Genomic DNA, 25906 nt, shown 5'->3' with positions numbered 1-25906 from the left:
TCCCCTATCCCCCTGGTAAAACAACAAGTATTGCAGTGATGAAGCAGATGGGTCCAGGAATGACATCATACCTTAAAAATGGAAAGGTAGACTGGGAAACATGTAAAGTTCTACAAAATTGTGGAATGACATATATAAAGCTAGTACTGGTTGGAGTTCTTTTTAAAATGATTGTGACACTGTGGATTACCTGTTTTATTTTGTTATTGTTTTTCAATACCACAGCATGTAATTTTTGATCAAGATCTCATTTCCATCTGTATGGGAACCACCCAACTCCTGAGGCTAGTTTATCATAATCTTAGGTCCCTATGTCTTGTTCTGATTATAAGAAAGATGGCTTAAGCATTATCTTGGCTCTTCCCTTTTCTTGGTGGTGCTGTTTTTTTTTTTCAGTAGACCAGGGTTTGGCATGGATAATCCATTCAAATCAATATTTCTTATTCCCCATCCTCCTGGCTCCTCTCACTCTTTGAATTATTGTTTGTGTGCCTCATCAGTTCATCTCTGATTCAAGAACATATTATGCAGGGGCATTATATAGCAGTATCAGAAGCAGAAGAATTATTGTACAGTCTACTCAATTCCTAGTCCAGATGCTCCCAAACTATCAATCAATATGGAATGAATGATGAATGATAAAATATTAAACTTTTATTATGTATCAAGTATGTGCTAAACCCTTAGCAACAGGGCTACAAATAGAATAAAGAAAAATAGTTTCCACCCTCAAATAGTTCACATTCTAATGGGGAAGACAAATAAAGGAGAGCTAGTATGCACCTAGGTTTGGAAATGGTGTTTGGGAAGTGAGGTGGAAGCCTGGTTCCCGGTAAGATAAGGGGGAAAAAGGCCACCTATCAGAGTCCTGGCTGGTTAAGGGGCATGGTCCAAAATTCTTGTGCATACTGGATGAAGAAATGTATATACCGAATGTGTTAAACTCTGTGCTATGCTTGTTGGTTGGTTTGGTTGGTTCTTTTTTTATGGTTTGGTTGGTTCTTGTCCTTCATTATTGAAGAAGACCAAAGTGACATCACTATTTTTGAGACAAATTACAGTGTGTACAGCTGTGGTTGATCAGCCCAATATAAGCTTGGAATGCTCTAGGTTAGGCACAAATAATACATGTGAACACCTGGGATGCTTTCTCTAAACTTACTTTCTGAGCTTTTTCAATTCTGCCTTCCTCATAGAGTGCAGCACCCTCATTGATGAGGGAATGCCATTTTGGGTGGTCCTGTGCCAGTGTCTCCCATGATGCACCATCAATTCCAAAGTTCTTTGATGAGACCTTTGGGGTGTCCTTGTATCTCTTCTTCTGACCCTCTTGTGAGCACTTGCCCTGTGTGAGTTCTTTTTTTGTGAGCTCTTCATAAAATAGTGTTTTTGGCAAACATATGTCTGGCATTTTAATGTTTCTGTAGCTGCACTCTCCATTGTACCTGCACGTTCTGTAATAATGTTGAAATGCTAGGCAGTTTAACTTGGAAAAGGACCTCAGTGTCTGGTATCTTCTCCTGTCAGCTGATCTTCAGAATCCTCTTAAGACAATTTAAATGGAAACCATTCATTTTCCTGATAGGGTGCTGGTAGATTGTCCAGTTTTCACAGCAATGAAGTCTGCACAATGGCTCTGTAACCTTCAGTTTGGGAATCAGTCTAATACCTCTTCTCTCCCACATTTTCTTTTGGAGCCTCCGAAATACTGAGCTAGCTCTGGCAATGCATGTGTCACCCTCATTCCTAGGAAAGGACACTGCCAAGGTAAGTGAACTTGTCCACAGTATCAAAACTTCTCCATTTGCTGTAATCAGTGATTCTACATATGGATGATGTGGTGTTGGCTGATAAAACACTGTATTCTTGGTGTTAATTGTTAGACCAAAATTAGCACAAGAAGCATAGAATTAATCCTTACTTTGTTGCATTTCAGCTTCAGAGGTTGCATTGAGGGCATCATCATCAGCAAACAGAAAATCATGCACCAACACTCCCTCCACTTTGGTCTTGGCTTGTAGCTAGGATACAAAACTAACAACAGCAACAACACCCAACCCCAGAACAGTTTCCTGTCCCCTAAGCTTTCTTATGAAGAGACAACTTATGAGATACATATAAAGTGGATGGAATGTATCTTAGAGGGGAAGATAACAGTGGGGAGGATAGGCCAATGCCTCCTATCGAAGATAGTATTTAATTCTTGGAAGAAGCAAGAGATTCCAAGACAACAAAATAAGACCAGGCAATAAACATTTATTAAGTGCTTTCTATATACTTGGTATTATTCTAAGTTCAGAGGATATAAGCAAAGCAAAAAGAAAGGCAGGGTCCTTTTAGGTTTTTGCAAAGCATTGGGGTTAAGTGGCTTGCCCAATGCCACACAGCTAGGTAATTATTAAGTGTCTGAGGCCAGATTTGAACTCAGGCACTCCTGACACCAGGGCTGGTGCTCTATCCACTGTGCCACCTAACCACCCTGAAAAGCAGTTTCTGACTTTATGGGATTTACCTTCTAATGGGAGAAGACAACATAATTAGAGAGCTGAAGAATTGTTGGAAGGGAAGAGGGAGTATCTGGGCTGGGTCTGTATTGACGTGAAGAAAATCAGAACAGAGCCAGGAGGGCAATGAAGATGGATTAGCTCAGACTCTTCTCCAAAATGGGGTCTCTGGGAGGAAGAAGGAGACTGCTTTGGCAGAGAACTGTTCTAAGATGAGGAAGTTCTAAGAAGTGAGGGAAATTCCAGAGTTAAAATGCAGTTGAGGCTAGTTGTTGAAATCCAGAAAGTCACAAGTTGGACTTGGAAGGGAGGTGAGGGGGCAGATGGGGAAATTTTAGTCCCAAGGGGTGGAAATAGAACACATAGTATAATATAAGAGGAATAGAACATTTGAAAAGTAGAAACACTTTGTTTGTGAAAAGAAATACTTAAAAAGAAGGTTTGAAAGATAGGCCTGGACTGGTCATGAAAACTATAAATAACAAAAAGATATATCTGGACCCAGAGGCAATAGGGAGTTAGAAGAGTCTATTCACAAATGTCAAAACACTTTTATTTTTTATTTATTTTTAAAAGATTTTATTTATTTTGAATTTTACAATATTTCCCCCAATCTTGCTTCCCTCCACCTACCCCCCACAGTTTGTTAGTTTTGACATTGTTTCCCTGGTATGCACTGATCTAAGTTGAAGGTGATGAGAAAGAAATCATATCCTTAAGGAAGAAGCATGAAGTAGGAGATATAGCAGAATTACATAATAAGATAACATTTTTTTTTAAAAAAGTAAAGATTCTTGGTCTTTGTTCAAACTCCACAATTCTTTCTCAGGATATAGATGAAATTCTACATCGCAGATACCCCAAAATTGTGTCTGATTGTTGCCCTGTTGGTATGAGCAAGTCCATTAATGTTGATCATCACTCCCATGTTGCTGTTAGAGTATACAATGTTATTTTGATTCTGCTCATCTTGCTCAACATCAGTTCATGCAAATCTTTCCATGCTTCTCTGAGTTCCCATCCCTTCTGGTTTCTAATAGAACAAGAGTGTTCCATCACGTACAAATACCACAGTTTATTGGAACAGTTTATTAAGTCATTCTTCAATTGATGGACAGCCCTTAAATTTCCAATTCTTTGCCACCACAAACAGAGCTGCTATGAAAATTTTTTGACAGGTGATGATTTTACCCTTTTTCATAATCTCTTCAGGGTATAGCACCATTAGTGGTATTACTGGATCAAAGGGTATGCTCATTTTTGTTGCCCTTTGGGCATAATTCCAAACTGCTCTTCAGAAAGATTGCAAAACACTTTTAAGGCTGAAGTTTGTCCCTATCTTAATATACTTCTACTAGAGTGTAGATTTATTCAGGATTTGACAGAAATTAATATCCATTCATAAATATTCAAATACAAGGAGAAGAAAAGTATCAAAATCACACACATATTATGATCTAGAGGATTAATGGGTAGAGATGGCAATAAGGTTTTTTTTTGCATTTTTATCACCTTAGATGCTCTAATTGATTTCTAACCTGATTTGTAACATTTTTTCCTTTGGAACATAGCAAATGATATTACTCAATCATTCTGATCATTTAGTTTCTACATGATACCTTATTTATCACTGCTTTTCCAGAAACCTATTTCAGGTCTAATTCAAAAGAGCCTCTAGAAACTACTCAATCATTGCTCTAGAACCACTATTCTTCCCCATGGTTTCTCATCACCCCTGATCCATGATGCTTGCTCAAAATCAGAATTTATTTTAAAGAATCTGGTAAGTTTCTGTAATTCCCATTGTAGATTAAATACTCTATAATGTTCCTATGTTAGTCAAATCTAGCATCCACAGTGGTAGAAGGCTACCATTAGTTTGGTACCGTCCAGGTCCCTTCTTCCTCTTTCACTTTCAATATTCTGAATCATTTTCTATTTGAAATTATTCCTTCTCTTACTCCCACCAACCCCAGACATACTCTCAGTTCAGGTAAACATATCACTCACTATTGGTCAGAACATAACTGAACAGAACGTTAGAGGCATGAAAAATCTCAGTGAAACAGTGATGAGAATTCAGGAGAGAGAAAATACTTTAGAAATCAATCAGAAAATAACATTAGAGATACTAAAGGAAATGAAGTTTACTGAAAAGTAATTATTAACCCCCCCAAAGGATTAATGGGTAGAGATGGCAATAAGGTTTTTTTTTTTTGCATTTTTATCACCTTAGATGCTCTAATTGATTTCTAACCTGATTTGTAACATTTTTTCCTTTGGAACATAGCAAATGATATTACTCAATCATTCTGATCATTTAGTTTCTACATGATACCTTATTTATCACTGCTTTTCCAGAAACCTATTTCAGGTCTAATTCAAAAGAGCCTCTAGTATGCAATATAACTCAGCAAAAAGAGATGAGAAATTCCCTTAAATAATATTTCATAATATATGAAGTATTTGAGAGGCTATTCTCTAAGATATAGGCAAAAACTATATAATCACATGGAGAAGGAAATGGCAAACCACTAGTAACTTTGCCAAGAAAACCCCAAATGGGATCATGAAGAGTTAGACAATCCTAAAATGACTGAATAATAGCACTATAAATACAATTATAAACAATTTTTACAAAAATAAAGACAGACTTAAATAACTGGAAAAGTATAATTGGCCTGAATGATTAATATAATAAAAATGATATTACCTAAATTTTACTTATTTAATGTCATATCAATCAAACTAACAGGAAATTATTTTTAGAACAAGCTAAATAACAAAATTCATATAGAGGAAAAAGGATCAAGAATCTCAAAAAAGATAATGAAAAGAAATGGAAAAAAGTGGTTATACCTGTGCTAGATCTTAAGCTATACAGCAAAGGAATTACTACTATTAAAGCAATTTATTATTGGTTTAGAAATAGAATAATTGATAAGTGGGCATACTTAGCACACAGAAGCAAATGTATTTAAAATCCTAATATTCAGTAAACAGAACATCAACTACTAGATAAATTTTCTCTATTTCACAAAAACTGCTGGGAAAATTGGTTCTTCTCTAGGAGATCTTTCCCAGAATGACAGAGAAGGAAATAAAAAGGTTCTTTGTAATCTACCCTACTTCTTCTTCTCACACTTTCACTGGAGACTTTTGTCTCATTTTTCACTGAAAAAAAATAAGAAAACTCCTTCATTTTCTTCTAATTATCTTAGATTATTCAGATGTCTTCCACCATAGTTTTTTCCCTTTATCCCTACCTCATATGTAAAATTGGTTCCTTTCTTTGCCTAAGCAAAATCTATAATATTTATAAATGATCTTATTCTATGTCTTCTTCATCAGATTGCCTATTCTCTCAATTATCTTGAATCTCATTCTATTATCTAACTACTTCCTTACTACCTACAAACATATCTATGTCTCTCCCAAACTCAAAAAATTCTTCACTTGATCTATTCTTCCCTGCCAGCTCTGATCCTATATCTTTCTTTTCTTTTATGACTAATCTTCCCACTTTCTTTTCTTTCACTCCTAAAGTTTTTACAGTCTGGTCTCTGATTTCAATTAATTGAAATTGCTCTATTGCTCTCTCCAAACTTACCAAGTCTCTCTCTCTCTGTCTCTCTCTGTCTCTCTGTCTCTCTGTCTCTGTCTCTGTCTCTGTCTCTGTCTCTCTCTTTCTCTCTGTCTCTGTCTCTGTCTGTCTGTCTGTCTGTCTCTCTCTCTCTCATTTCCACAAGGCAAATGGGTTAAGTGACTTGTTCAAGGTCATACAGCTAACTATTAAACATCTGGGGCTGCATTTGAATTCAGGTCCTCTTCACTCCAGGACTGGTGCTCTATTCACTACCCCACCTAGCTGCCCTACCTTTATTCTCTTAATAATTAAATCTAAAGATCTTTTTGCAGTCATCATTTTTTCTTGACTTTTCTATAGATTTTGACACTGTCAACTACTCTCTTATCCTTAATATTCTCTTTCCTCTAGGTTTTTCCTGCACTGCCCCTTCTGTTTCTCCCTCTACTTGTCTGATATTTCCTTAGGCTCCTTTGTTGCATCTTCATCCAGATCATGTCAGCTAACAGTGAAGCTTCCCACAGAGCTCTTCTCTGGGCTCTTTTCTCTTCCTTTTAGTATTTTTGTGAAGGTATCAGATTTCATGGGTATAATCATCACCTCTATTCCCATGATTCTCACATCTATTCATACATCCAGTCTTTCATCTCTAACTGTCCATGGAACTTCTTGAATTGGATATTCCATTGACACTTGAAATTAAACATGTGACTGAACTTATTATCTTCCCCAGCCTCTAACTCCTTCCTTTCCTCTTACATTCCCATGACTGTTAATTACTTCCAGTCATCCAGGTTCACAAGCCTTGACTATTCTTTCTCTTCCATATCTAATCTCCTGCCAAGTTCTGCCATTTCTACCTTAACAGTATATCATGTATGCACCCTCTTCTCTCCTCTGACATTGTCATTAATCTAGTATGATGTTCATTATCTCACACTTGTAGTATTTCAATAGACTACTATTAGGTCTCTTAGTTCTAAGTTTCTCTAGTCCTACTTCCACTCAACTATAAAAGTGAACTTACTACATTCTAGATTGACCCTATAACTTTTCCCCTAATTTCTTAAAATTTAGTGGCTTTTTTTACATCCAGGATCATGCTTCATTTTACTTTTAAAACTTCTTAACCAGACCCTCTCATACCTTTCCAATTTTCTTCCAATTTACCCACAAATTCTACAATCTGGCAACAATTTCTATTCCTTGGATAACACTTCACCTTCCAACTGTAGGTAATTTTATTGTTTGTCCTCAAATCCTATAATTCTTTTCAACCCCACTCCATAGATCCTCTGGCATCCTTCAAGCCTCAATAAAAATCTTACTTTTTATAAGAAACTTTTCCAATTCTCCTTTCTTCAAACATCCTTTCCTATAAGATTGAACAAAAGAGCTTAAATTCTAAGCCATTGATGCCTTTGGATTGCCATATTTCTCTACTTGGTAAGGAGATCAAACATTTTATTGGTTATGGTAGTTAAAAGTTTTTTTTTTTTGTTTCCCTTGCTATAACAAGTGAAGTGAATTACAATAATCAAACTGTGTGAAATAACTGAAATCACCATTGATGTCCTTTCTTCCTACTATTTTCCAATTTTTTGGTTCATTTTCATTTTAATGACATTGTTTGTTGCTTATTATATTCAGCAATTCTTTTCTCATTGTCTTCATTAGAAAGGCAAATAGAGGGGTTGAATAAATTGGTTTTATTATTCATTCAAAGGCATGAAAAAGTGTTTATGGGACATAAACACTTAGTCATATTACATTGAACCAATCAGGTACTTTCACAAAGATCAATAGGTAATAAAATATAGATTATATACTAGCATTTCTTTTAGAGGCTGAAGAGATCAAGAATTTTTTTTACAAATTGCATAAAATCCTCCAATCAAGTCAACAGACTTTTTTCCTCAGTGACATCAATACAAAGATAGGTATATATGGAATGGTGTGGTGAAAATAGGTTGGAAAATTGTTAAAAGTGTAAGGAATGAGACAGGTCAAAGGTATTTAGACTTTATGGAAACCTGACACTAAAATATATCTTGAATATTTTCCTTTGAGAAAAGATTTGGGAGATGTTGACGTGACAAAGAACCTAATGACATCACAAAAAAATTAAACTTTTTTTTTTTTTGCAAGGCAATGGGTTTAAGTGTGGCTTGCCTAAGGCCACACAGCTAGGTAATTATTAAGTGACTGAGACTGGATTTGAACTCAGGTACTCCTGACTCCAGGGCTAGTGTTCTATCCATTGCGCCACCTAGCCGTCCTGAAACTTTTGTTAAAATTGTTAAAAGGAATAATTATTTTTGCTGTTGTTGTAAGAATATTTCGTGAATATCTGTCTGAGGATAGTCTACATCGTTAATCTCTTAAGGCAGAGATAAAAATTAATAAAAAAATTAGAAGAAGAATCAAAAAGAGAAAAGGCATGCAGTCGAGATAATTCCAATCTGATTCATTTGGCTATTTATTCATTTTCTATGTTCCTTTTTGGAGTTTCTTTTTTTATATTTTATCTTTTCTAATTACTTGTACAGATAATTTTCAACATTCATTTTTTGAGAGATTTTGAGTTCTATATTTTTCTCTCTACCCCCCAGTCAATCTGATGTATTTTGTACATATACAATGATGTCAAACATATCACCGTTTTCAGTCATCTTGTAACAGAAGAATCAGAACAATAGGGAAGATCACATTGCTTTGATCTGCATTCAAACTCCATAGTTCTTTCTCTGAATGTGGATGACATTTTCTATCCATCACAAATTTTCTGGAATCATCTTTGAGTAAAATCATCTGTGAAAAAACAAGTGTTCTATAACATTTAATTATTTAATGGAAAAAATGGAACTGGATGGAAGAAAGAACATTGTTGGTGTTCACAAAATATTTCACAAAAAGAGACCAACAGAACCTCAAACTCCTTCAGTTGCAAATATTTGAGGAAGTCTATGCTAGAGATGGTACAAGAAGTTATAAACATGTCAACAATATTTGACATTGTAATGGTGGAGATACAATGAAAACTTCAAGTTTATTAAGAATTTTTCTATAGTGAGGACCAGATGCTCCTGTTTGTGGATGACATATTGCTAACTTCATCAAACTTTAGAACAATGAAGTGTCACTCAAATGATATCCCTGAATGCTCAAAAACATTTTATTTAACCATAATGCAGGAAAAATGAAGTGGATCAAAAATGTTTATTATCCAGTCTATGAAGACAGGGTTAGTAGGAACTCAATTGCCTGAAAAATATGCATACATTTATCGAGCAACTGAATGCTTTAGGCTATGGAAACCATTATCCCAACTTCAACTCATTTTGAACTGGGTCCTTTTTAGATTATAACTGATTAGTTATTGATTCCAGAGTACTTATAATAACATCCCCTTGCACAAACAACCTGAATCCTCAGAGTTCTCACAGCTGACTAATGAAATCTTCTCTTTGATTTCTAAGGACAGTGGGATGTCTTTCTAGAACAATGTTCTAGCATATTTTCTCTAATTTTAATGGCTTAGTGCCAGTTATAAGTTATTAGTATTAGTGCCATCTCATCATCATGGATACTATTAATCTTTATTTACTAATTGACTAATTTAGCTGATTAACACAAATTACACACACACACACACACACATATATATCTATATATATCTATATTTATAGATATATGTGTGTGTGTGTATGTATATGGGATTTTTGCTGAGAAGATATAGCAAGGATAGACATTATAAACACATTCCCCAGAATAGTGGCACACTATCTCCTAAACTACCTGGGTCCTTGGGAAGAGTGAGCCCAAACTTAGTTATTGCTCAGAAGGATACACCTCATCTCAGGATATGTCATAGCCACTGAATGAATCCATTTCTGTCTGCCAGTGTCATCTCTGTTGAGTTGACTCCTGTTCCTTGGGATTGCACTAGCAGCAAATTCTAACATAGATTCTGTCACAGGACTTCTACTCTTTCACCCATACTAAGGTCACAAGATTGTAACCATCTCCAATTTTTTTCACCTATATGCAGCACAAAGAACATAATGAGATAAAAATAAAAGTTCTATGTATTCATAAGCTACTAGTTGTCCCAGGCTGGGAGGGTTGGAGGACTTCTCTCTACCTAGAAGCTTATATCATGACTTCTCTCAATCATAGCCAGGAAGGAAAAATTTGAGTATCCTCCTCCCCTTCCCCTAACTCCATCTCCCACCTCTCTGGGCAGTTTTTTTTATGAATGCTCCATTTTTGACAGTAGTCAACTGATGAAGTAGAGCAAATTATTATAGAATTCCTGTGCATCCTTTGAAATCTCTGGGGAGAGCTACATCAAACTGTTGGAAACTTGTGTTTGAGAGTATTGTGAATTTTCTTTACCTGGTGTCCTTGAACATCAGAGTCTTATCTTAATAAGTGCCATGGGAATGGGAGTAGATTGGAGACTGGAAAGGTACTTAGGCACTGATGTTTTGGTGAATAAACAGAGCACTTGGAGATCTTGATGGAGTCCTTGTCTCCTTTGTCATCCTTGTCTCCTACCCCTCCAATGCTCACCTGGGTAAGATTGAGGAAGTCCAGAACTGGGACTCAGCATAAGAGCACGGGATAGGGACTCTACATCAAACAAAACATATAAACAAAGCAAAATATAAAGATCTGGTTTTTTGTTGATCGATCTCCAATGTACTCTCCCCCTTATTTTTTTTTTTAATTACCTTCCTTGGGAAATTGGTCAAAGTTCATTTTGAACACATTGTCTATCTCCCCCAAACCAAAATAATTCTCTAGGATCTTGGCTAAACATAAACATTGTCCTTTTGCTTGTTTCCCAGGTCTTTTGCTTCCCTCTTCATCTCTAATGGACCAGCAGTACTTGCTCCTTTTCAAATAATTGGATCTTTAGAACGTTGCCATAGAGAGCCTTTGCTTGGTGATGGTAGGGCTTTGTGGCTAGATATACACCTTTTAGAAAATTTAGTTAAGATAATTTCTCTTAATAAGCAATGGTTTCTCATCCCTAAATATAATAGGAACTCAAGTCCCCTGGTATTTTATACTTGGTCATGTCCAGTGCATGGAGAAAACAATTTCTATTTATATCACTTGGAAGTTTCTGTGAAGAAAAAAATGAGATAATGTATGTGAGGGCAATTTAGAATATAGTAGGTGAAATATTATTATAAGCTTCACTTATCCTAAATATAAGATTTTCTTTTTACCTGGGTATAGTTGTCCTTTTTACTTATTTGGGACTGCTATAGATTTGCCTATAAGTCTTTCTGTTTTAACTGCATCATAATTAAAAGAGGTGAAATAAAAAATATTTCTTTTTTGATATGTAAGCATAAACTCAATCAGGATCCTTATTATCTAGGAGTTGTAGAGAGATGAGAAGATGGGAACTTCTTCTCAGACAAGGAAAAGAAGAGAGGAAATCAAGGAAAAGGCATGAAAAAGAGATACAACTGAACAACTGAACCCATGTTCAAGAACAAAGTCTAGTTCCCTGGAACATGAATATCATATGTCTTTTCCAAAACCAACAAATGACATTCCCTCTCTATTTGGATCCCAAATAGAACTGGAACATTTTTAGATCTTTTTCAAGTTTAAAGAATATATGTGGGGCAGCTAGGTGGCGTAGTGGATAAAGCACCAGTCTTGGAGTCAGGAGTACCTGGGTTCAAATCCGGTCTCAGACACTTAATAATTACCTAGCTGTGTGGTCTTGGGCAAGCCACTTAACCCCATTTGCCTTGCAAAAACCAAATACATACATATATATGTACATATATATATATATGTATATATATATATATATATATATATATATATATATATATATAATATCCCTCTCTGGTCAATCAGTTACCAGCACTCCAGTCATAGAACAGCCTCAGCTAAGTATGATTATAGTCTTCAAATTAAAAAAAAAATTAGACATAATACTATATAAGACACTGAAAGGAATAAAAATGTATATTCCATATTATCTCTATACTCATGTAGCTTAGTCTAATACCTATACATTTATATCTATACAAGACTAATTGCTTTCTTTTCAAAATTATCTGAGGATTTTTATTGCTTGTACCCCCAAACTTGGTGGTGCTTAAAAAAGAATCCAAATGTCAAATCATATTTACTAACCACCAAAAGAAAAACACAATTCCTAAGCTTTTAGTGAAGGAGAGACCAGGCCTCACTATTCTCTAAAAAGGGAAACTATGGTTATGCATCTTTAGTCCTTTGCTCCTGGAGGAAGTACTGTCTTAACTTGTTATTGGTATAATATGTTAGGGTTCCAGGACCTTTGACAAAGGTTTGAATGAGAGACTGGGAAATGAATCAGAAGGTTCAATTAAGCAATTCTTGTTGACTTTTTCACACAGAGCCACTGCTGTGGGTTCAGCACAGGGTGCCTGACAATAAATTCTTTGATGTAGGTTTTTTCCTAGTCAAGGAAGGTGTTTATTGGAAGACTGAAAAGTTCAGTTCCTGGGTTGCAGTTTGGGAGGTAGCTCTAGCAAAGAAAACTTCTTCACATTCTATTTGTAGAGGGTGGAGGAAAAGGAAGAAAAAATGTTCCCAGTAGATGAGTAAATCTGTCAAGATGAACTCTGGCTGCCAAAAGACCCCAGGTATAGATGATGCCAACAAGGGCAATTAGAAAAGGCAAATATTATAACTAAGTTATAAATGTGCTTGTTAAGGTGGCTTTTAGATGCCAAAGGAGATCCCAGGTAGAGCTAGTGCCAATAAAGGGGCAGGCAGAATGGGAGTTACTTGAGGAAGTAACAAAATATAAAGGACAAAGTTAATCTTAAGCAGCTCAGGGGCAGAGGACATTGATAAGATGGACAGAAGACAGAGGGACCTTGGGCAAGGACAGAGGGCAAAGGCTGTCATTAAATCACAGCTAGGATTCTATGATTTTGGCAGCAAGATCCAGGGAACTCAGAACAGATCAAAATGTTAGGGGAGGGGGAATTCATCATTTGGGGCCCCATCAACACTGCCACTCAAGCTTCTGATCTCTCATGTACTAAAGACCTGAACAGCTTTCAGCACAGTCTACACGAAAATTATCATCAAGGATACACATAACACAAAACATCAGAAAATAGTGGCACATTGGTAAATGTAACCAGGAACAAAATTCCTGAAGTCAATAATTTCTTTCTTTTTTTCAAGGTTCTTGCAAGGCAAATGGGGTTAAGTGGCTTGCCCAAGGCCACACAGCTAGGTAATTATTAAGTGTCTGAGACTGGATTTGAACCCAGGTACTCCTGACTCCAAGACTGGTGCTCTATCTACTGTACCACCTAGCTGCCCCATTTCTTTTTTTTTTAGGGTTTTTTTGCAAGGCAAATGGGATTAAGTGGCTTGCCCAAGGCCACACAGCTAATTATTAAGTGTCTGAGGCCCATATTTGAACCCAAGCACTCCTGACTCCAAGGCCAGTGCTTCATCCACTATGCCACCTAGCCACCCCCCAAATTTCTTTTTTTAAGAAAGATTTTATTTAATTTTGAGTTTTGTGATTTTTCCCCTATTCTTGCTTTCCTTGCCACCCCACAGAAGGAAGTCTGTTAGTCTTTACATTGTTTCCATGGTATGCACTGATCCAAGTTGAATATGATAAGAGAGAAATCATATCTTTAAGGAAGAAAAATAAAGTATAAGAAATAGCAAAATTGCATAATAAGATAACTTTTTTTCCTCTGAAATTGAAGGTAATAGTCTTTGGTCTTTGTTCAAACTCCACAATTCTTTCTCTGGATACATGTGGTATTGTCCATCACAGATAGACTAAAATTGTCCCTGACTGTTGCACTAATGGAATGAGCAAATTGATCAAGGTTGATCATCAACCCCATGTTGCTGGTAGGGTGTACAATGTTTTTCTGGTTCTGTTCATCTTTCTCAGTATCAGTTCATGTAAATCCTTCTAGTTGGAGCCAATAATTTCACTTTTTCCCATCTTTCTATTTTTTCACCTCAAATAAATTAGTAACCACAGAATATTATATTTGTCAATCTCAAAATCTCCCTAGATGTTTTCTTATTCTGCTTTTTATATTCTGTCTTGGAGCAGAACAAGAGGCTTATTGCCTTACAGATGCTATTAATAACAATTACTTCCTCCCTATTACCTAAATCAACTGCCTTATCTCTTTGACTATGCTGACACCATAGTACTGGTGTATAGTTTTTATTTCAACTCCCTCCCGCAGAGAATATCTGTCAAATCTATGGATACTTATTCTATTATCTATCATTCCAAATGAGTTCATTCTTATAGGAAATTATTTCATATCAACCAGAACATTATTTTCCCTCATAAATTGGAAACACTTTCCTGTATTTCCTCTACTCTTGCTATTTCATGGCCAGGTAACTGTTCTATAATTTTTTCCCTCGGGAAATAAATGTGCCTCTAAGGTATAACTATCAAGGGAAGCCATTCATAGGCCAGATCTCAGTAGCATCAAAAGATCAATAACATTAGGAGAAATGAATATCTTCATCTATAGAAAATAACTTTATATAGTTCATTTTTAACTGGTGATCTGTCTTTCTCTGAGGCCTGTTGCTGCTTTTTACTCTGTGTCAGAATTGCTAGGTGAGAGAGATTATTTTAAATTCTGTTATAACATTTCATAGCTGTTATTTTTATCCTTAAAGCTGTATTTCTATTTATGTCTTTCTTTCTCTCCCATTTCTTTTTTGGTATGTTTCAATATCTATTTCTTATATGTTATACTATCATTAAGTTACATCATAACTTGGAAAATCACACTCTTCCAAGTGTTTGTGTAGAATCTTTAGATAATAAACTTAGTTAAATTTCAGATTTCATATTCACCACATCTAAATAATGAATTGTGTCTACAGTTTTACCCACAAACGTTCATTTAGCCTCTGCTTGACAACTTCCAGTGCGAGAACAGCCCTGGAAACAACTCCATTAATTCCATTAAAATTTATTAAATTAAAATTATAAGTAAGGTTCTGTGCTAGACTTTTGGATACAAAGACTGCTATGGAAGCAGTAGGTAACCACTGAATATGTTTGAACAGAGGAGTTATATAGTCAAATCTGTGTCTTAGGAATATTGTTTTGGCAACAATGTGAAGGATGGGTTGAGGAGGAAAGATACTGGAAGCTGAGAAAAAATTCATTGCAAGAGTTACTTCAAATGATCCCTTCATCAGCCTGATTGCCATTCATGAGGTAGTCAATATTATTAATGTTTCTTCTGAAATGAATGAATGAAAACTGTACCCAATATTTGAGGTGAAATTTATCCATACCTAATCCAGGTATGGCCTGAATTACTTCACTCACTTTGAATTTCCACTTTTGTGGATTGATATTTTACACTTATTCTTTATATTTCTCTGCCTTTTTTGTGCTTTAACTATAACTTTGAATTCCTCATGCATGAGACCAAGCAACTAAGGATATCTTGGTCATTCTGATTTTGATTAGTCCTTATGATGTCTGAGGAGAAATAGAGTTATTTTGCTTTGGATAGGACCCAAGAGAATGTACAGTTTAGTGATTTTAATTATATACAGTTCAGTTTTTTCTTTTGTTCTCATTTACATTGCTGTAGTCATTGCATTTTTTCCTTCTTTCTTTACTCTTGTTTTTTTTTTTGTGTTTTTGCATTTTATATTTTTTCTTCTTTCTTTAATCTTGGGAACACATATTTTTCACCACTTCACCTATATTGTTTGTCTGCAAGTTGTTGGTGTCATACAGTGTCTGGTTGCTGGGATGTGTCTAGATCTAGAAGAAAAGTGATTAGTATCTTTTTTTGGATCAATAACAAATAGAAATTAAGAAGGACTATTAGTCAGTTCTGAATAAGAAACTCTTTAAAAGTGGACTGGGGGAAAGGGAATAGGATGAGTGAGTTGAAGGAAGGGTCAGATATAAGCATATAGTTCTTGGCTTTATAAAAAGTTCACTTGTCTTTCATTCCGATAATCTGATTTTGTGTGATGGTTGTGTGAATTTTCTTAATTTGTTTACATGACCCTGAATCTCTTCATCAGTAAAATGAGGATAATGATGCCATCTAACTCAAAAATTTTTGGAAAAATGCTTTGTAAACTGCAAGATAAATAAATGCAAGACATTCTTGATTCTTTTTTCACTTGCTGTCATCATATGATCCAGGATACACAGCAGATGAGAATTCATAGAATGCTGTGCAGGAATAGTCCTTTGACACCTTTAATCCAACACCATCATTTTACAGATGTGGAAAATGAGGAACAGAGAGGTTAAGTGACTTAAATGAGCAGAGATAATTTAAAAAAAGAGAGCTTGAATCAGCTTTTCTAAGGCTTATTGCTCCTGCCTCCCAAGGGAGGGGCAACTTCATTAGATGTTTTTTCCTTTATTAGAAAACTGACAATTTTTTTTAGGGTGAAAAAGTCCTGGACTGGAATTTAGGAAATTTGAATTTTGTGGTTTGTTAATAACTTGCTCTGTGATCTAAGGAAAAGATCTATTTCTCTACTTATTAAGTAATGGGATTGGTCTAAATAATGTTACAATTTCCAAATTCAGGATTTCTGAGTTCTGCCCTTTGTTTTGTTAAGCATTTGATTTGAATAAGTTGCAGTCTTCAGCCCTGAGTGACTTAACCAAAGATTTACACTTGAGAGACAGTTTTATCTCTGTTAGGAAACTCATCATCTGGAGTGCTTGCAGAGTCACAAAAGGTGATATTTTTTAAATAAGAAAGAAATCAGATATGTCTTTCCCACCTCCTCCTGTTCCCCCCACCCCTTTTAGGTGAGGTTGGGAAATCCTTCCTTCCTTCCTTCCTTCTTTCCTTCCTTCCTTCCTTCCTTCCTTCCTTCCTTCCTTCCTTCCTTCCTTCCTTCCTTCCTTCCTTCCTTCCTTCCTTTCTTCCTTCCTCTCTTCTTCTCTTCTTTCTTTCTTTTCAAGGTTCTTACTTAGGATCTCCTCCAAAATGACAGAATTGGCATTATACTATTTAGTTAAACAGAATAAGGGTCTTCACTTATCTGATTCTCTAGCCTTATTTTTTTTAACTTATAAACACTAGGGAGCAGAAGATCATGTGGAATGGATATTAATTGGTGGTACACTTTCCATACTCCTTTTCCCTTCCCATGATATCGTTACAATATTTCCCCCTATATTTAAAATTCACTGATTTCCAACTTCTGAAAATACTTAAGAATATCTTACATGAAGGTGAATGGATGCCTTTAATGATTTACTATTTTTTTATCCAATTACTCCCTAATCAGTCAAATTGCTAGAACATACTAGAAATTAATCCATTTCCCATTCAGTCATCTATCATCTATTCCTGTATGTACCCAGATAGTGCAAATTAGCCATTGATCATTTTCCCTCTTTATTCCACCAGTTATAATGTCATTCTTCATTTTATTTTGTAAAAATTAATAAAAAGGTCATTAAAGTTAGAATATCATGTTGCCCAAGGAACATATTCATGAACCACAAGAGATTCTGCATTTGCTTGAGAAACTATGATTCAGAATGGGTAAGTATGAAAGGAGCAGCATTTTCACTGACATCTTTCTTTCCTGACTCTTTAACCAACATAGAGTAGTTACAGGACAAAGTTGTACCAGTACTTGATTGACTTAAATTCCCGGGTACAGCTTCCTGGATAACTGCAGGGGGCATAAAAAATAGAATCTGGGTCTTTCATAGCATGGGAGTCACCATACTTTGTTGACCTGCTAGCCAGAGATATTTCCATATGTAGTTGAGGGAGGGTTACAACCAGAGAAGTTAGCATTCATTCTATTCTTATATGCCTTTGATACATGAGGAGAGGTTATATGATAGCAACATCATTTCCCTGATGTAGTGTCCTTCATCTACATCACTATAGCACTAGAGAAGACATATCTTTCATTCTATTAGGTGTTAACTACCCAATATGTTTTGTGTAACAAAGAGTTTCCATTTGATCCTTCACACAAAACATGACTAGAGGTTGCTAAAAAAGGTCCACATAGATACTGAGCCCATAATAATCCTTCCTTCTTCTGAAGCCTTCCTCAGAATAATACAAATGATTTAGCCAATATCCTAGGTTTGGGGAGGACTGAGAGTTCTCTAATGCTTAGCTGATAAGTTGCTCTGTACAGTTTGACTAGTACTCTAACTCCCACCCCCATAGGCAAATGCTTTCCTATGACCCCATGTTTCAGAAGTCATACCCAAAGCTCCAAGGGGTTAGTATTATCATTCTCTACTCAACTAGTAGAGTGAATCTATGGATCCTTCCTCCATTCCCAGATTGCCAATTTGAACTGACACTGGTATTTGTTTTAGCCACAATTGTCTCAATCTCTTGCAAGAATTTCACCAATTAATCAGCTTACATCTTTGTGGTTATGGGATGTGTGTGTGTGTGTGTGTATGTGTGTGTGTGTGTGTGTGTTTGTGTGTTTGTATGTGTGTGTGTGTGTGTGGTATAAATCCAAATTATCAATCCATTTTCTTTAAGAACTCCACCCCTTTCCTTATAGATATTGATTATATAAAAGTAGGTCTTCAGAAAGTTCCCCCAGCGTATGAAGGTCCACAACTTTCAGTAGACTATTGAGCCTTTAGTTCTGTACTTTACTCCTAGGTCTACTCAGGTTTCTGTTTGAACATTTCCTGGAAATGCTCCAGCTCCTGGGGGGTGAAGCTATCTACCCTGCCCCTGCAACCTCAAGTTTGGCAGATACTCTCCTCTTGGGAGCAGTATAAGCCTGAAAATTTACCATCTGCAGTGGAAGTTCTACAATATCCTCCCCAAGTCTATTCTCTTTCTCTGGTCTCATGAGTCTTTTTCAGCAGGACCTTGAATCTTTAGATCACAGACCATAGAGCAGGTTTCTGGATGGAACCTAGATCTATAATGATTAATTCTTTTGGTCAGGTCACCAGATCCATTAACTACCTCAGCATTTATTGTACAGTTCCCGAGATTTGAGACCTCAATCTCTAGCTGCTGATTATGCCAGTTCAGGTTACTTTTAGTTTTATTATGCTAATGGTACAACTTATGCAGAAAAGTAAACAATATTCATGGAATGCTGGCTTTGGTGTTTTCTTGACACTCTCTTGGCACCTTCCCCCAACACTGAAAGTTAATCCCTTTTTCTGAACTGGTTCCTGCTCTTTGTTCTGGAGAGAGGGCTCTCCATATATAACTGGGAGCTCATGAATTAGGGAGCCCTGCAGTATCTAAACATCCAATCACATCAGAGTTTTCATATTTTGTAGGACTCTTCCTCCAACTAAACCATAATTTTAGCCATGAGACCATCTCATTTCATTCCAACTTGTCAAAAATATGCCAAATGTCAGAGGAATATTCAGTTCAAGTTCTATTTTGGAATGAAATAAGATACTTGAAGTAAAGGGAATGAGCATTTATATACTGCTTATTTTTCCACAAAACATTGTGCCAAGTGCTTTTTAAAATATCTCATTTGATTCTCATAACAACTCTGCAAATTAAGAGAATTCTCCATTGCAAATATTCATATGGATTATTTGTGCTCAAAACTGTGACAGAATCTTGCGATTTCATATTGATTTGATCAACTGCAGTTGAACATATTGTATATTGACACCAACAGTGTAATGTCATTTTGATCTTCTCAGAGTATGAAGGATAACAATGAATCTATATCTACCCATATATCTGTTTATTTATCTATATCTATAACTCAGTGAGAGGGGAAAGAGAAAGATTTTTCTGGAGAAGGTAGTACTTGAGCTAAGACTTGAAGGAAGACAAGGAAAGTGGAAGTAAAGAGGGAAAGAGTTTCTGGTATGGGCAACATTCAGTGAAAAGCCATGGAATAAGGAAATGGAGTATAATGTGCTAGGAATAGAAATTAGAAATAAGTGTTGCAACCTCAATAGAGTGCTTGATGATGAGTGATGATGATGAGATGTCTGAAGAACAAGAAGATTGAAAAGATAAAAAAGAGACCTGGTTTTGAAAAGATTTCAAAGCCCAAAAGATAATTTTATATTTGATCTAGAAGGTATTAGGAAGCCACAAATTTAGAAAGTAGGGAGATGACATGGTCAGATCTGCACATTATGGGACAAAGCTTGAGGGCTTGTAACAAAATGGTGACTGTATAAATGGAAAGAAGAGGATGTCTACTAGAGACATCAAAGTAGGAAAAATAAGACATGGCAATAGATTAGATTTGCAGGGTAAATGAGATGAGAAGTTGGAGTGACATTGATGAAACCTGAATGACTGGGAGGATGGTGGTTCTCTTAATATTAATAGGGAAGTTGGGAAGAAGGAAGGATGTGGGGGGAAAGATAATGAATTGTTTTACACATAATCAGTTTGAGACTATAGGACACACAGTTTGAGATGTCCAGGAAACATTTGGTAATGAAAAAATTGAGCTCAGCAGAGAGGTTTGGGCTGGATCAATAGATCTGGGAATCAATCCTCAGCATAGAGATTAAAATTGAACTCATTAAGTTAATGAGATCATCAAGTGGTCACAAAGAAAGTACAAACTTGGAGGAGAAGAGAGGACACTCATGATTAGAGGGCACGATCTAGTTGAAGATCCAATAAAGGAGAACAATGCCGGTAACAGAAGAATGAGGAAAGAACAGAGTTGCAAAACTGAGAGTATATAGGAGAACAGCACCAAAGGTATTGAGGGTTCAAAGATGATAAAGATTGAGGAAAAAAAAATTAGGTTGGGCAGCCAGGAGATAATTGATAACTTTTGTCTATAGTTTCACTTGAAGAACCCACACCTCTTGATATTTTTGTATTAGATTCCATTTTGTTCCATATAAATATACCTCTCATACTACAATTCTGAGAGAGTTTGAAACTCTGCCTCCTATTTTTTGGTTCTTTCTGCTGTATTCTTAATTATCATCAATGGTGGTTTTTTTTTTCTTTTTTGGTCATCTCTTCAATTTCCTTGACAGTAGAAGCAATTTGGCATGGTGGATAGAATGCTGGAGTTGGAGTTAGAATGACCTGGATTTAAATCTTGTTTCTGGTGTTTATTACAGATGTGACCTTGAGCAAATCACTGAACCTCAAGGAACTTCAGTTTTATAAAATTGGGTGGGTAGGCTAAATAAGAGGTTGGCAAACTGTGGGCCATGGGCAAAATCCTTCCCATTGCCTTTCTTATGAAATAAGAAAAATTCTACATTTTAAACTACAACAGAAGTCTATTTTAAGTTTTTAAAATAAATATTTATTTTTTATGTAAAAATTGTTCTTGGCAATAAAATAGGCAGAGAGATTTGGCTGGAGGGTTTATATGGAAAGTATCCCTTTAGGTTTTAAATTTATGATACTTTGAGCATATGACCATTGCTTCTCAAATGTTTACTTGTGCCCCTTCTAACCTTTTGCATCACCAACACTTTAAAACAGGGTCATTCTTAAAGATACTTTTGGAGGTGGAGCCAAGATGGTTACAGGAGAAGATCCTCTCTTAGGTGCTCTTTCTCACTCTAATATTTCAAAACTTATAAATTAAGGACTCTAACTAAATTTTTGAGAGGCAGAACCCACAAAGGGATCCAGTGAGGCAAATCTCCAGCCCAACGTAATCTGGAAAATAGTGGAAAGGCTCCATTCCAAGGGGTTTGAGTGGAGGCCCACCAGAGTGAAGGAACTTCAGCCTCCTGGATGCAGCCCCAGGGCACCTGGGAGCCAAGGCTCCCGGCAGCCAGGGCAGTTTCCTGACCTACACCCTGGGTAGCACCAGGCACAACTCTCCAGAGTGAGTGCATGAAGCCCAGCCCTCAGAGCACTCAGCAAGCAGCATGGCCACAGTAGCCCAGATTCAGGAAATTGAAGCTGGTAAGCAGGAGCCCTCAGGCAACTGAGCCTTGAGTGCTCAGCCTAGGGAGTGGAGAGAGACTTCCAAGGTCTGTCCTCTGTACTTGGGACAGGACTCTGGGGCTTTGACCACAATTAGATCCTGAACAAAGTCTAGGTCCACCATAGAACAGCAGGGCCTCCCCACCCCCACCTCAGCCCCATAGCAGAGGGATGCACTTATGGTCATTCATAGACCAAGAAGGAAGACAGAGCTTCATACATTGAGATCCTTGGGGGGGGGGGGTCGTCCAAAAAATACTCAAAAGGTCAGGAAGCACACCAAAACCAGACACAGGCTGGGGAAATGAGTAAACAGAGGGAAAAAGAGGAACAGCATTGAGAAATACATTGTCTATGATGCACAGGAGGATCAAAATGCTCAATCTGAAGATGAGGAAATACAAGCTTCTGCATCTAAAGACTCCAAGAAAAATGGAAATTGGGTTCAGGCTATGACAGAGACCAAAAAAGATTTTGAAAATCAAATGAGGGAGATAGAAGAAAAATTTGGAAAAGAAATGAGAGAGATGCAGGAAAAAACATGAAAAAGAAGTCAGCAGCTTAGTCAAAAAGATCCAAAAGAATGCTGAAGAAAATAACATGTTAAAAACCAGCATAGGTCAAATGGATAAAACAGTTCAAAAAGTTATTGAGGAGAAGAATGCTTTAAAAAGCAGAATTGATGAGATGGAAAAAGAGATAAGAAAGCTCTCTGAGGAAAACAAATCCTTCAGATCTAGAATGGAGGTGAAGGAAGCTGCTGGTTTTATGAGAAGGCAAGACACAATACTACAAAACCAAAAGAATGAAAAATTAGAAGATAAATGTGAAACATCTTATTCAAAAAACACCTGATCTGGAAAACAGATTCAGGAAATATAACTTAAAAATTATTGGGCTACCTGAAAGTTATGATTGGGAAAAGAGCCTTGACATCATTTTAAAAAGAATTTCTGTAGGAAAATTGCCCCGATATCCTAGAAGCAGAGAGCAAAATAGAAATTGAGAGAATCTACTGATCTCCCCTGGAAAGAGATCCCAAAAAACCAACCCCCAGGAATATTATAGCCAAGTTCTAGAACTCCCAAGTCAAAAAGAAAATATTACAAGCAGCCAGAAGGACACAATTCAAATATCGTGGAGCTGCAGTCAGGATCACACAGGACTTAGCAGCAACTACATTAAAGGCTTGTAGGGCTTGGAATATAATATCCTGGATTTCAAAAGATCTCAGAATGCAACTGAGAATCAACTACCCAGCAAAACTGAATGTCCTCTTCCAGGGAAAAAGATGGACTTTCAATGAATCAGGAGAATTTCAAATGTTCCTTTAAAAATGGCCAGAGCTGAACAAAAAGGTTGATCTTCAAAAACAGGAGTCAGGTGAAGCATAGTTGGAGAAGGGTAAAATATGAGGGATTTAATGATGATGAACTACTAGTATTTCTGCATAGAAAAATGATACTGATAATATTCATAAGCAACTTCTCATTTAATAGAGCAGGTAGAAGGAGTTTTTATAGATGAAGCACAGGAGAGAGCTGAATTTGAAGATATATTATAAAAATGGAGTCAATGGCTAAAAGGAAAAGGTAATTGGAGTAAGAGAAAAGAGATGTGGAATAGGACAAGATATTTCATATAATAAGATTTTTTTTAATTACAATGAGTTATTGCAATGATATGGAAGGAGGGAAGGTGAGGGGGAATGAGGGAACCTTAGTTCTCATCAGAGTTGGCTGGGAGAGAACACAGCATATATACTCAATGGGGTATAGACATCTACAGTAAGAAGGAGAGAAGGGGGACAGAGGAAGGGGGGATGTGAGTAATGGAGGAGAAGGTGAACCATGGGGGAGAATGGTCAGATATAGCACAGTTTCTTTTTTACTTCTTGGTCTGTCCAGTACCACAGGGCTGGATCATTGCTGGGCCTTAGGGGTGGTATGTGGGCTTGGGGCCTCTTGACCAGTGATCAGTCTGCTGTACCACTTACCTACCCTACAGCAAATTTAAGAAGAGGGACAGTGTGAAAAGAGAGAGAAAATATAGTGTATGGTAGTGGGGAAGTATGAATGGAAGGAGTTGCAATCAGCAATGGCAACATTGGAAAAATATGGAAGTAGCTTTTGTGATAGACTTATCCTAAAGAATGTGATCCACCCACGACAGAGCTAATGGTGTTGGAACACAGACTAAAATACATTTATTATTATTATTATTATTTTTTGTGTGGGGGGTTGTGGGGCAGATGGGGTTAGGTGACTTGCCCAGGGCCACACAGCTGGATAACTGTTGGGTGTCTGAGGCCAGATTTGAACCTGGGTACTCCTGGCTCCAGGGCCGGTGCTCTGTCCACTGAGCCACCTGGCCACTCCTATTATTATTATTATATTTTATTTTATTTTGTTTTGCTTTTTTTTGTTTTTGTAGGGCAATGGGTGCTCTATTACTATTATTTTTTTAATTTTAATTTTTTCCTCTTTCCTATTTTTTTTGCTCATGAGGGTCTATAGTTTTTGGAGGGAGGGGGTATTATGTTTGCTCTTCAAAAAGAAAATTTTAGTAATTATAAAAAGCATCATTTGTACAAAAATAAAATAAATATATTAAAAAGAAAAAAGATACTTTTGAGGCAAATAGCATTTATATTTTTTGCCCCCATGCTTCTTATATTTCCTTGTGCTCTGTTTTCAGGTTATTTCATTTTCTGTGATATCACCTGAGTCAATGGATGGAACAAACAATTCTGTGGTATCTGAGTTTGTATTACTGGGACTTTCTGCTTCTTGGGAGGTGAAGATTCTTCTTTTTTTCTTTTTCTTTTCATTTTATATGGGAATTATGCTGGGAAATTTCTTCATTGTTTTTACTGTAATTTTTGATTCTCATTTACATTCCCCTATGTACTTTCTGTTAGCCAATCTCTCCCTCATTGACCTTGGTCTATCTTCTACTACAGTTCCAAGAATGATCACTGACATTTTTAATGAACACAAAGTCATCTCCTTTCCAGGGTGCATGATACAGATATTCTTTATCCATGTCATGGGAGGAACTGAGATGGTCCTACTCATTGCCATGGCCTATGACAGATACACAGCCATCTGTAAACCTCTTCATTACCTGACTATTATGAACCACAAAACATGCATTTGTTTTGTAGCTACTGCCTGGGTGATTGGGGTGATTCATGCTGTGTCTCAATTTGTTTTTGTTGTAAATTTGCCCTTCTGTGGCCCTAATAAGGTTGACAGTTTTTATTGTGACATCCCCAAGGTTGCTGTACTTGCCTGCACAGATACTTCCTGGTTGGAGTATGTGGTCACTGCTAACAGTGGGCTTATCTCCATGGGCACTTTCTTTCTTTTAATCATCTCCTATATTTTCATTTTGGTTACTGTCAGACATCACTCTTCAGCTGGTTTGTCCAAGGCTTTCTCCACACTCTCAGCTCATATCACTGTGGTGTTCTTATTCTTTGTCCCCTGCTTCTTTGTCTATGTGTGGAAAGTTCCCACTCTGTCACTGGATAAATTTTTGCTTATTCTAGTCTTTCTTGTCACTCCACTCTTCAATCCTGCCATATATACATTAAGAAACAAAGATATGAAATTAGCCATGAAAAGACTGATGAAGAAGATTGTGAGAACTAAGGAAATTCACTGATGGATTTTACTGTAGAAGATCAAAAGATACTTTATGATCATTTTAATCGGCATGGGACTAAAATGGAAGATGGAAGATCACAATAAATTGGAAGTTTAAGTGTATTTGGATTTCTGATTATTTTTTAGAGTCAGATCATTATTCCAATGCTGAAGCAGGTAGGCTCAGATTACTGCCTTTTTTTTTTAGGGTACTGCCTTCTTTTT

At 36.5% G+C, this 25906-nt stretch overlaps 1 protein-coding gene across 1 annotated transcript; it reads left to right on the top strand.

The window, feature by feature from the left end:
- Nucleotides 1–24752: 24752 nt before the first annotated feature.
- LOC141522830 (olfactory receptor 4F15-like) lies at nucleotides 24753–25700 on the top strand. The gene has a single exon (XM_074236260.1). It carries the CDS (start codon nucleotides 24762–24764, stop codon nucleotides 25698–25700), a length of 939 nt encoding a protein of 312 aa, XP_074092361.1. The 5' UTR covers nucleotides 24753–24761.
- The last annotated feature ends 206 nt before the right edge of the window (nucleotides 25701–25906 follow it).

This window comes from Macrotis lagotis, chromosome 4 (assembly GCF_037893015.1).
Source record: "Macrotis lagotis isolate mMagLag1 chromosome 4, bilby.v1.9.chrom.fasta, whole genome shotgun sequence".
In the NCBI taxonomy this organism is placed as follows: domain Eukaryota; kingdom Metazoa; phylum Chordata; class Mammalia; order Peramelemorphia; family Peramelidae; genus Macrotis; species Macrotis lagotis.
This window is presented reverse-complemented; position numbering and strand designations above follow the sequence as displayed.